The sequence below is a fragment of the Punica granatum genome, chromosome 5 (assembly GCF_007655135.1).
Source record: "Punica granatum isolate Tunisia-2019 chromosome 5, ASM765513v2, whole genome shotgun sequence".
Lineage (NCBI taxonomy): Eukaryota > Viridiplantae > Streptophyta > Magnoliopsida > Myrtales > Lythraceae > Punica > Punica granatum.
In genome coordinates this window covers 4,160,499-4,172,528 of record NC_045131.1, presented here as the reverse complement: position 1 = coordinate 4,172,528, position 12,030 = coordinate 4,160,499, and the positions used below count along the sequence as shown (strand labels likewise).

The 12,030-nt window shown below is 40.5% G+C and overlaps 2 protein-coding genes and 1 long non-coding RNA gene across 3 annotated transcripts; 1 reads left to right on the top strand and 2 right to left on the bottom strand.

Moving 5' to 3' along the window:
- Positions 1 to 1,736: 1,736 nt before the first annotated feature.
- Positions 1,737 to 2,993, bottom strand: LOC116207055. The gene is made up of 2 exons (XM_031539914.1): positions 2,164 to 2,993; positions 1,737 to 1,872 (listed from the first exon to the last, which is right to left on the bottom strand). The coding sequence occupies exon 1, from the start codon at positions 2,666 to 2,668 to the stop codon at positions 2,195 to 2,197; it is 474 nt and encodes a 157-aa protein (XP_031395774.1). The 5' UTR covers positions 2,669 to 2,993; the 3' UTR covers positions 1,737 to 1,872; positions 2,164 to 2,194.
- Positions 2,994 to 5,666: 2,673 nt separating this feature from the next.
- LOC116206601 lies at positions 5,667 to 6,103 on the bottom strand. Its single transcript, XR_004156747.1, has 2 exons — positions 5,979 to 6,103; positions 5,667 to 5,884 (listed from the first exon to the last, which is right to left on the bottom strand). It is a non-coding gene; the product is annotated as an uncharacterized LOC116206601 (long non-coding RNA).
- Positions 6,104 to 6,111: 8 nt separating this feature from the next.
- Positions 6,112 to 11,763, top strand: LOC116206599 (calcium-transporting ATPase 1, endoplasmic reticulum-type-like). The gene is made up of 8 exons (XM_031539373.1): positions 6,112 to 7,854; positions 8,059 to 8,122; positions 8,211 to 8,332; positions 8,875 to 9,156; positions 9,258 to 9,635; positions 9,972 to 10,081; positions 10,406 to 10,634; positions 10,820 to 11,763. The coding sequence occupies exons 1-8, from the start codon at positions 6,442 to 6,444 to the stop codon at positions 11,399 to 11,401; spliced, it is 3,180 nt and encodes a 1,059-aa protein (XP_031395233.1). The 5' UTR covers positions 6,112 to 6,441; the 3' UTR covers positions 11,402 to 11,763.
- Positions 11,764 to 12,030: the final 267 nt, after the last annotated feature.

The following is a 12,030-nucleotide window of genomic DNA, read 5'->3' as shown; positions in this document are numbered from 1 at the left end:
TAAACCTCTACTGTGGTTTATAGTTCTTCCATTGACCCAAAAGTCTACAGGGCAATTTTGAGATCACTCAAAGACTACAGGGGCCAAATTGGGAATTCGCCCAATCAATATTTTTGGATGATGCCCTTGCATGTTGGCTTTATTTATTTTTCAAATAATAATTTTATTCAACTCAACTCTATTATTTTTCAATTTCAATAATATAACCATCACTGTTTTATCTTCTTTTATTATTTAATAATAATTTTTCATAATAATTTTTATAATTAATTTTTTAATAGTAAATTCATCATCTACTTTTACATTTACATATATACACTCACATGTTAATATATTTAGTAATACTTATAATTTATTATACAAGATTAAGTTGAGTTGAATTACTAATTTAACTCGAAAACCAAACACAAACTTAGGCTTTACATGCTCGTTGTTTTCTAATTTGTTTGGTCTGTGGCTGTAGCTGTCAAAGTGACAACGCCATATATAGTCTTCTTCTTCAGTCAATTCAATTAAATTAAATGTTATTAAATTTGATCCTGGTTATTTTACTTTATAAAAGTCACGTGTGAAAAAGACTTGTTTTCTGGCTGGGTTAGAAATAACCACGTGCATTCCTCAGCTACCCACTTACATTTTGGCCCATGAAATTTACCTCTTTTTCACTTTTGTCAAAGTACAATGTTGAATTTGTACCTTTGTTAGAAGGTAAGGGTGTGTGGTCCAAGGTACCATATTTTTTTCACGATATCCGGACCTTACCTTATTGAATTTTGAAATCGAAATCTGTATTATATCACATATTTCAAGTATCTGTTGGAACCTATAATTTTGTTTGTCTCGCTAAATAAACCCGAGAATGTATCATTCATAATCAATAATCACGCAAAATAGAATGTCGACAGAGATTTAGATTTTTAAAACAATTTATTGACTATATTTTTTAAATATAAGAATATCTGAATATAATTATATATATATAATTGGAGAAATTATTATCCGAATCCGAGTATCGGTTCTGGTTTCGTATTTTAATATCCAGACTCTACTCTATTTTCAATATGAGCTACCCGGACTTTACCCTAACGGGTAGGTTCTGAATATACCCGGTATCCGTGCACATCCCTAGAGGGTACTATTGAGTTAGTTATGTCGATCGCAAGAGGCATGTTAGTCGCAAACGACATTAAAGTATTTTTCTTGGTGAACTCGGACCATGTAATGTGCAGAATATTGCAAAAGATGGACTGTTCTAGTTTTTTTTTTTTCCCCCAACACCGTAACACTTCGTGACGGGATAATGTGGTCCTCCACGAACATGTTGGATCCACTTGGACTTGTTGAATGGAAGTTTGTTGGACATGCAACGTCGATCCAAATTTGTAATCAAGCGAATTGACGTTCCGTGTAGACCAAGTGCTGGTTCAAAAAGTTGAGTGAGACTGTACTCTCCAATTATGTTAACTGAAGGCTTAAGTGACTCTTCGCGACACGAACATCGACATCGGCCGAATCCATCAACCTGTGAATACATTTATCACCAAAAACATTCTCCACACATTCACTTGGACGTTCTTGTATGGCTGCACCCACAGCCAACATCGTATCTTTCTTGTTTATGACTTAAATCTAAATCGAGAACGAACCTATGCTCTAAATTTGATCTCAAATCTCACCCACTAGGTCATTAATCACAAAGAAATATCTAATCGAGAATGAACCTATGCTCTAAATTTGATCTCAAATCTCATCCACTAGATCATTAATCACAAAGAAAACAAAGTTAGGCTAAAATTGGTCTCACCTCAGCATATGGAATTAACCGGTACACCGACCTTAATTGCAGTGATTAGCTACTGAGAACACATTGAGCTGGACCAATAAAAAACAAAGATAATCTGAATTAATTATCGACCGCTCCAAATTTCACCAAAAGGAAATCCATGAAATATACAGAATATATATATATATATATATATATCAAAGCAGAAAACATGTAGGAACATGGTGTTAATTAAAATATGTATTATTTTTATTATTATTGCTTTCCTAATAAGGATGAATATTTTTTTTTTTTGGGGGGGGGGGGGGTGAGAATAAGGATGATATCTATAATAAATATTATTGCAAATAAGAGACATTAAAACCTTAAATTTCACATACATAAGTGTGTGTCTGTGTGTTGTTTTGTGTCTCAGAAATCCTTGTAATGATCTGCCACATCGACACTAGCAGAGCATGAGAGCAACCTGTTGAAGATCCTATAGAGAGCCTTCCATGACGCCTCCTTCATCCTCTTCAGCTCGATGCACCTCCACTTCCGGTCCCGTTCGCCGCCCTCCCCCTTCTTCCCCTTCTTCTTCTTCTTCTCCCCGCTGAGCTTCCCGAAGCATCGGGTCCTCTCGGGGACGTCTTCCTCCTTGCTGAACGGGTAGCTCCGGAGGTACATCTGCCTGCATGAGATGCTGTCCACCACGCGGGGGTGCCCATGCCTCACTGCATCGGCACCGGCGCCGTTGTCGCCCCGGCTCATCCTGAAGCTCACGGACCGCACGAACTCCGCATCTGACTCGGGCCACTTGTAGAGGTTTACATACGTGGCCCGGACAGGGACACGGGGGTCTCCTCGGGCATCCTTCACGCAGTTCGATATGCAGACCGAGCTCATACTACTATGGCCTTAACTTGCTTGCTAGCTCTCAATGGAGAGAACTAATTGCCCCTTTTGGAATATAAAGAGAGAGCAATATGAAGAAAAAAGCTTCGATTGGAAGCAAAGATAAATTGGAAATTATTTATTTATTCATTTTTTTTTTTTTTGCGGAGAGCTATGATGTTTTGTGTGGAATGGACAGACAATGATTCAGCATCATTAACAATGAACATATATGTATGTATAGATGTATATATATATGTATAGTGGAATTATGCACTATGTATGGGCAATGATCCCTTGGTGGGGTTAATGATACGCACCAAATTTTATTCTGGAATTTTCGTGTGATTAAATAATTCCCAGATCTGTTTTAATTTCTTGATTGATTGTTACCAGATCTGTCCATATAACGTGGAATTTGACTCCTCTCTCTTCTTCTTTTTTTCTTTTTTCTTTTTTCCCTTCATATTCTGTTGGGTCAAAAAGTTCGACTTTCTTTTGGACTGGCATGTTGGCAAGGGAGATGACAAGTATGGCATTAATGCCAGTCTAACCCATTCAACGTGCCATATACAGCAAACCATTTATCACTAGCATCGGATCATGTTGGGCCGCTTTCGAGGCCTGTTTATGCCTGATCGGGCTGGTTCATGCTCAATTCGAGAACGCTCGATCTTTCCCTATCGAAATTTGATCATATGTAAAGTTTGCAAATCCTTATATTTCCCTGTCAGGCCTTCAACCTGGTTTGTAAACTTTCACACGAAGAGCGATATTGCATTTTTGCTATGTTAAGAAGAAGTTTTCGTGGTTTATTATTTCAGGACTTCCGGTCCGCTCGTTCTTTGGACCCTGAGACAGGGCCATCTATCTTGAACATAAACTGCAGACTACAATGTTAACCATGCAAGGACCAGAGCCCGGCAGCAGCGGCAGGATCTGGACCAGTCCGGTAAGTACAAAGCCGAGACGAGCCACGAGTCTACAATGACACAAACACTGACTCAGTTGGTCAGCCCGCTGAGGTACATAGGGGTGGCAAAATTTGGCCCGGCCCGTCCGATAGGTGTACTGCCGGTACTCCTCTTATCTCCCATTCACATTATCGGGTTGTTGGCCCGAAGGAAGGACTACGATGTACAAAACCTGATTCAAAGCTATGTACAAACGAGATTTTAGATTATGCGTCGAATAAAGTATCTTGGGAGGCGTTTTACGCCTTGCCGAAAGGCCTCATGTCGAGGCAGACTGGCCATCCTTTGCTTTTATCTTTTGCAAAAGGCGTCTTCGGTTCTATATTCGTAAAACTTCATCAGTAGCGGATTCCGATTCGGTCTCCCTAACGATCCGATTGAATCGAGAGGACACCCCCAAAGAAGAGTGTGGGAACCCAATTGACGAATGAAAACAGCCAAAGTCAAGTAGATGGTCCATTTTCACGAAGTCTGGGCCACCAATAGACCATACGGGCATCATATTGATTCTTCACGTGATTCAACGTTCCATATAATATGCTACTTTGGCAAATCCTTTCCACCTTTCGCATTTGCATTAATCGGTGCGAATCGGCTCGTACTCGAGTCATTTTCGATAAAAAAAAAATTCGGTAAGGAGAACTTGATTTTTCTTTCGGACTCGTCTGTGGGCATTGACCGATCTTTTCTAATAATTCCATAGAATGATAAATGACTGAAAGGGGGCTTGCGTAGGAAGTTTAAACTTGAAAATAATATATACAGATAATATATATGATCAATGACGAGTTAATATTAACTCGAGAAGTTTTTATTTTTTTATGTGAAATCTTTATCCAAGAGAGCACAATCTTGATGAGGACGTCCGATATTGATTCTCAAGTATATTCTTAAATCCCACTCTTACCTCTAAATAAATAAATAAATAAATAAGAGATAATTGCAAGATATATATATATATATGAAAATGATTTATAAACAATTAACAGTAAAAATTGAAAGGTTATGTAAAATAATAAACTTGTGTTTGATTTTCGAGTTGAATAAGTAATCCAACTTAACTTGATTTTATATAATAACCGTAAGTATTAATAAAAATATTGATATATGAGAATATATATATATATATATATATTTGAAAATAGATGAATAATTTATTATTAAAATTTAATTTTAAAAATAATTAATAAAAAGAATGAGTAAAAAAGTATTATTAAAGGATGAAAGATAAAATAATAATTATTACATTGTTAAAATTAGGGAAGGGTAGAGTTGAATTTGATATAGTTAAACAAAACATAAACAATTGGCTAATCTACTTTCGCCAGCGGAGCACGTCAGCAGCGCGAGAGGAAGAAGGAACCACGGCCCCCACAAAACGACATCTCACCTACAGCAAAAAAGGCCAGGGTCGCTCTTTGCCCAATTGAGGTCCGCCACGTGCCCCACAGATCTGACATGTCCCGTTGGAAAGCATTCAAAGACTCACTCCGCTTTATTAAATTATTACAAAATACTTTCCCAGCGAAAAAATTAATGCCGAAGGATGCTGCCCAGAAAGCTCTCTTCGCCTCTTTAGTTTAACTTGCTTAATTAATTATTATTAAGTTATATTATGTTTAGTAACGGAGAGAAGTTTCATTTACTTTGATTTTATGAGATAAAAATAAAAATAGTCGGGATAATTTATTATTAAAATTGAAAAAGAAGATAAAAAAGTAAGAAAGAAAAATTTAATGAATAGTTGGAATTTAATATTAAAAAATTAATTGTAATGATATATAAAAAAAATTTGTGAGAGAATTTATTATTAAATTGAATAAAAAATATAATGATTATGTTATTGAATTGAAGGAAAAATAAATAAAATTAAGTTAGTTAACTCCATTTTCAAACTAATCCTTGTATTTTGGAGACTCGAGCGATGTAGCGACGATACTATTTTTTTTTTGTTCCGAATTGTCATTACATTATGCTCTATCTTGGACCACTCAGTCTAGCCCCGAGCAGTCATTTGTATCAGGATAACATATTAGTATGTAAAATAATGGTAAAATAACATCGCTAGTGTATAACATGCCACTCTCGAACAGACATACTTGTTATAATACATATTACCCTAGTTTTACGTATAAGAACTAATATGTGATACTTTATGATCAATCATAGTGAAAAGCATGTGCTAATCCGTCAATAGATCAAGTATTCATCGAACTCCTACTCGACCACGCTATGAGATGTTCTTGGCTTTCCTCTACAACAGTTAAATAACATGTGAACTTATGACTTAGAGACTAAAATGACTTAAAAGTTAAAGTAAAGTATTTTAGGGATCAAAAGGACCCTACCGCAGATTACAGGGGCCATCTGACATCTTGATCTTCGTCTTCGTCCCGATCGTTAATCAATTCTTAATTAGTCGATCTCCATTGTTAATGGCGCACAGAGGAGAGAGAAACAAGAGAGAGCAGAGAAGAGAGAGAGAGAGAGAGAGAGTACGGAGCAGTGGTACTGAATTCCGTGGGGAGAAGCCCAAATCTTCTCGGTGGCAGTTTCGATTGAGTGGATAATTTCACTTCCTTCTCTCTCTCTCTCTCTCTCTGTGTCTCTCTGACTTTTCTTCCGGCGCTTTCTAGAGAACCAAACCCTCAAGTTTCCTTCCACTGAAACCTCAAATTTTCCGTCTTTACTTCCAATTCCGGAGCTGCTTCCGAGTTCTTTGCCTTACCCATCTCATGATTTGATCTGAATTGGCTTCCAAGGTGTCGGTTTCGGCAGCTGGGGTTGATTCTGATCCGACATTGGATCTAGATGGGGAAAGGTAGTCAGGACTATGGGAAACGGGAGACAGTCGCCGGCAAGCCGACCGATCGGGACGTCTTTCCAGCTTGGGCGAGGGAGATCGAGGAGTGCGAGAAACACTATGAAACGAACCGGAAGTACGGGCTGAAGTCCGATGACGTCCAGAAGAGGCAAAGCATCTACGGCCTGAACGAGCTGGAGAAGCATGAGGGGCAGTCTATTTGGAGCTTGATCCTCGATCAGTTCAACGATACTCTTGTTCGGATCCTCCTCGCCGCGGCGGTCGTCTCGTTCGTGCTCGCTTGGTATGATGGGGAAGAAGGCGGGGAGATGGAGATCACTGCCTTCGTGGAGCCGCTGGTGATATTCCTGATCCTGATTGTGAATGCGATCGTTGGTGTTTGGCAGGAGAACAATGCGGAGAAGGCGTTGGAGGCGCTCAAGGAGATACAGTCGGAGCACGCGACTGTGATTCGAGATGGCCATAAGATTCCAGACTTGCCTGCGAAGGAGCTCGTGCCCGGGGACATTGTCCAGCTGAAGGTCGGGGATAAGGTGCCTGCTGATATGAGAATTGTGGAGTTGATCAGCTCTACGCTGAGGTTAGAGCAGGGCTCACTGACTGGAGAGTGTGACGCTGTGAATAAGACCGCTAAGACAGTACCCGAGGATGCTGATATACAGGGCAAGAGGTCTATGGTGTTTGCGGGGACAACTGTTGTGAATGGCAATTGTATCTGTTTGGTAACGCAGACGGGGATGGAGACTGAAATCGGGCAGGTTCACCAGCAGATTCATCATGCTTCACAGAGCGAGGAGGACACCCCATTGAAGAAGAAGTTGAACGAGTTCGGAGAGGTATTGACGATGATAATTGGATTGATTTGTGCACTGGTGTGGCTTATCAATGTGAAGTACTTTCTGTCTTGGGAATACGTTGATGGTTGGCCCAGAAATTTCAAATTTTCTTTTGAGAAGTGCACATACTACTTCGAAATTGCGGTGGCATTGGCTGTGGCTGCTATTCCTGAAGGTTTGCCTGCGGTGATTACGACTTGTTTGGCTCTTGGCACGAGAAAAATGGCTCAGAAGAACGCCCTCGTGCGAAAGCTCCCGAGTGTTGAGACCTTGGGATGCACAACTGTGATTTGTTCAGATAAAACTGGCACTCTGACGACCAATCAGATGGCCGTGTCAAGACTTGTAGCTATGGGTTTTACGGCGAACAAGTTAAGAACCTTTAAGGTGGATGGGACTACTTACGATCCATTTGATGGAAAAATACATGACTGGCCCACTGGTTCTATGGATGCTAATCTTGAAACAATTGCCAAGATAGCTGCTGTCTGCAACGATGCATGCATTGTGCAGTCCGAGCATAAGTTTGTTGCCCATGGAATGCCCACTGAAGCTGCTCTTAAGGTTGGGCACGTTTTTTTATTTTTATTGTTCATGATTTTTGTTTTCCGAATTATATATGCACTTAGACTCTTCACTAGAATGCTATATTATCAGCCTACATCTTGGCGGACTCTACCTTGATTTGAAGTTTGCCTTGGCAAATCTTGTACAGCTTTTTGGGTAGTTTTGATTCTCGGTCATGATAAATATTTCTCTTTCTTTCAGGTTTTGGTTGAAAAAATGGGTCTTCCCAATGGATATGGTTCTACAAATAGCAGAGATGTTCTGCGTATGGAACTTCACTTCTTCTGTAGTTTCTAAAATTTGCATTTATGAGATTTGCAATTTTTGCTGATAAAAGGTGCTCTTTTGATAAGGTTGTTGTTGGTGGTGGAACGAACAAGAGCGTCGGATTGCGACATTAGAATTTCATCATGACAGGAAGTCTATGGGAGTTATTGTCAACTCCAATTCTGGGAGAAAATCATTGCTAGTGAAGGTGCTGATAACTGCAAATTAGTCTCATCTAGTTATCCATTTTTCAAGTGCCTAGTACATAATGGCGTATACAATATATCTGTTCTTAGTAGATAATGGTTCTCAGTGTGTGCTGTGAACTGTCTATGATATGAAACTCGTAATCAGCTTTGCCATGCAGTAGGTTGGACATGCTGTTATGTTTTAACTGCTATTTGGAACAGCTTTGGAGGCTTTTGGAATGAGCAGAGCTCACATATAGGTTGAGAGAGTTAAGTTTGACAGGATCTATGATTTCAAATTCATTAATAGAATCGTCTCAGCTGTTCCTTTGGGGAGTTGTTGGCCTCTTTTGACACCAAGGATGTGTGAGTAATAGTCTCATACTTCATAAAGTATAAAACATATAGATGCACGGTGCAACTCTATTATTGGTCAATATTTATCTCTTTCAATGGAGTTATTGTCCCTTTTTTAAGCAAGTGGGTATGCCGTTTTGTTTCTACACATTTATCTCTTCCAATGGAATTGAACTTACTGTTTCCGACATGCCCTATGTGCCAGGGTGCTGTGGAAAATGTATTAGAGAGAAGCAGTAAGATTCAGTTGGGCAATGGATCTATTGTTCAACTGGATGATAACTCAAGGAATGCAATCTTACAAGCTCTTCACGAAATGTCTACTGGTGCATTGCGCTGTCTGGGTTTTGCATACAAAGATGAGCTCCAAGAATTTGATACTTATGATGGTAGTGAAGACCATCCAGCGCATGAACTCTTACTTGATCCATCTAATTACTCATCAATTGAGAGTGACCTCATATTTGTCGGCTTGGTTGGGCTGCGGGTGAGTTATGGCTATAGATTCTGGAAGTTTTGCACGTTCTTATTCCTTTGCACTTTTTCCTGAGGGAGCTAAAAATTGGTCTCATGCCTCAATCTCTGAAGGATCCACCCAGGAAAGAGGTCTGTCAAGCTATCGAGGATTGCAGAGCAGCTGGCATTCGTGTCATGGTCATCACTGGAGATAACAAGGATACGGCAGAAGCATTATGTCATGAAATTGGAATATTTGGACCTAACGAAGACATCAGTTACAAAAGTTATACTGGAAAAGAGTTCATGGAATTGCGAGATAAAAAGAAATGCCTGAGACAAGACGAAGGGCTGCTGTTTTCCAGGGCCGAACCAAGGCACAAGCAGGAGATTGTTAGGTTGCTCAAGGAAGATGGTGAGGTAGTTGCCATGACTGGTGATGGAGTCAATGATGCGCCTGCTCTAAAGCTCGCTGATATTGGTGTGGCAATGGGTATTGCTGGAACTGAGGTAAATCATTAGCACTATCAATCATAATTTCATTTCCTAGACCTGGAGCCATTAGATGGATGAATTAGCAAGCAACTGTTGTCACAGTACATAGAATGTGTTTGCTTGGTGGAAATTTAGAATGTAGAAGCTAGTGAAGTTTCTATCACAAACTAAAAGGGACGATGAGCATGGCAAATCCAAACTTAGATTTGTACTATTGGATTTCTTTGGCCAACTCGTTACTTTACTTGGGATGGGAATGGTCTGTTCCCCCTCCCACTGATGAGTTTCATTCGGTCCCTCCCTCTTTGGGGCCTCTATCCCCGATTTATGAGACCCTTGACTTTCTTCCAGGTTGCAAAGGAAGCTTCTGACATGGTGTTGGCAGATGATAATTTCAGCACAATAGTCGCTGCTGTTGGCGAGGGAAGATCTATCTACAACAATATGAAGGCTTTTATTCGGTACTTACTTTTGTCCTTACCTTGCTTATATATTGAACATTGAAACATCCTTGGACTATACCTGCGACCCCAACAAATTTCAGGATTGTCTGATCAGTAGAATGGAAATTATATCGTTATTATAGTAAACCAGAGAACTATGAATTATCACTGCATTTTGTAATGGTTATCTTGCTACCTAGGAAGATTAATGGAGGTCCATCATTAGATTTAATTGTTCTCGAGGAAGAATTTTTTAGTTGTCCTGAAACTATTCAATCATCAGTCTAGAAAATTTCTTCTTTCGTGTTGGTTTCTTCTTTTGATTGATTTTGAGTTCTCCAGGTACATGATCTCATCAAATATTGGTGAGGTGGCCTCTATATTCTTAACAGCAGCCCTTGGCATTCCTGAAGGTCTGATACCCGTTCAGCTTCTCTGGGTTAATCTTGTTACTGACGGACCGCCAGCTACAGCTCTTGGGTTCAATCCTCCGGACAAGGACATAATGAAGAAGCCACCTCGTAGGAGTGACGATTCATTAATAAGTGCATGGATTTTGTTCCGTTATCTGGTACTTACCATCCCCCACTTCCTTTTCTCTGTTTCCTTCACCTCCATAAAGATTTCCCTTGTTGCAAGCTTTGCTGTGAGTAGCTTGAATGCCATATTTGAACTGGACTTGACTTGTCGGTGATTTGACCAGTTCTCGGATTTATGTTTGAATCTCCAACTTAATTTTTATCCACTGATTGGCAGGTAATTGGACTCTACGTTGGAATAGCGACTGTGGGCGTATTCATCATCTGGTACACCCATGGCTCCTTCCTAGGTATCAACCTCGGTGGGGATGGGCACACCCTCGTCACTTACTCCCAGCTTGCTAACTGGGGCCAGTGCCCTTCCTGGCAGAACTTTACTGCGTCGCCCTTCACAGCTGGTGCTCAAGTCCTCACCTTTGACAACCCATGCGATTACTTCCAAGCTGGGAAGGTCAAAGCAACGACCCTGTCCCTCTCAGTTTTGGTCGCAATTGAGATGTTCAACTCCCTCAATGCCCTGTCCGAGGATGGGAGCTTGCTCTCCATGCCCCCATGGGTCAACCCTTGGCTCCTCTTGGCCATGTCTGTCTCTTTTGGACTCCATTTCTTGATCCTCTACGTGCCCTTCCTCGCCCAGGTCTTCGGAATCGTTCCCCTCAGCTTCAACGAATGGCTTCTTGTCTTGGCCGTCACCTTACCAGTGATTTTGATCGACGAGGTCCTAAAGTTCATTGGACGGTGTACTAGCGGGTACAGGTACTCTGGCAGGAGGAGAGCAGGGAAGTCCAAGGCAGAGTGAGACTGCTCTTGCCCTCCTAAGTTCACCTGCAGATCGCTGGGATGCTGCCTGCTGTTCGTGGTCCTATCAGTAATCTTCGACTCTTTTCGTTGGATGTGTCGAGGAATGACCAGGCCTCAGACCTTGTAACTCGTAGAACCATCAGTTATGAATAATATCAGTGAACCCTTAACTAATCAGAACCTTCTGTTCCTGAAGTTCCACACTAGTACTTTAGCTTTTTGCGGGAGGGATGAATTCTGTAGGGCGCTTTCTCAATTCTGGAACTCCTCTAAATTCCTAAGGGCAATTAGCACTGACTATAAACAATGTAATGTCCTGACTTTCAATTTATTGGCACTGTACCTGCTTCCTTGTAGTAACTTGCAATATAAGTTTACTTACTGGAAAGGAAAACATGCAATTTAGTCCATGGCGGATGTACCTCCCTGGATATCGGATGTAACTACATCTGCACCTAACAGTACCATGAAGAATTTTTTTCCCTGTTCTAGCGACCCCATCTTGGGATTTCAATTCAAATCACAGTACAGGAGGAGAACGCAGTGGAACTATCATGCTCAATGCAGCTGTATGTCGCGTTTTATGTTCGATTTCGTCATATATCAGAACAAAAGATTATGCATCGA

What these genes read in the sequence shown, in the direction of transcription:
- LOC116207055 (XM_031539914.1), bottom strand. Translation starts at nt 2,668, where the DNA reads ATGAGCTCGGTCTGCATATCGAACTGCGTGAAGGATGCCCGAGGAGAC.
- LOC116206599 (XM_031539373.1), top strand. Translation starts at nt 6,442, where the DNA reads ATGGGGAAAGGTAGTCAGGACTATGGGAAACGGGAGACAGTCGCCGGC. An exon ending in CCACTGAAGCTGCTCTTAAG is followed by an intron (nt 7,855 to 8,058) that starts GTTGGGCACGTT and finishes TCTTTCTTTCAG; the next exon opens with GTTTTGGTTGAAAAAATGGG. An exon ending in AAATAGCAGAGATGTTCTGC is followed by an intron (nt 8,123 to 8,210) that starts GTATGGAACTTC and finishes TCTTTTGATAAG; the next exon opens with GTTGTTGTTGGTGGTGGAAC.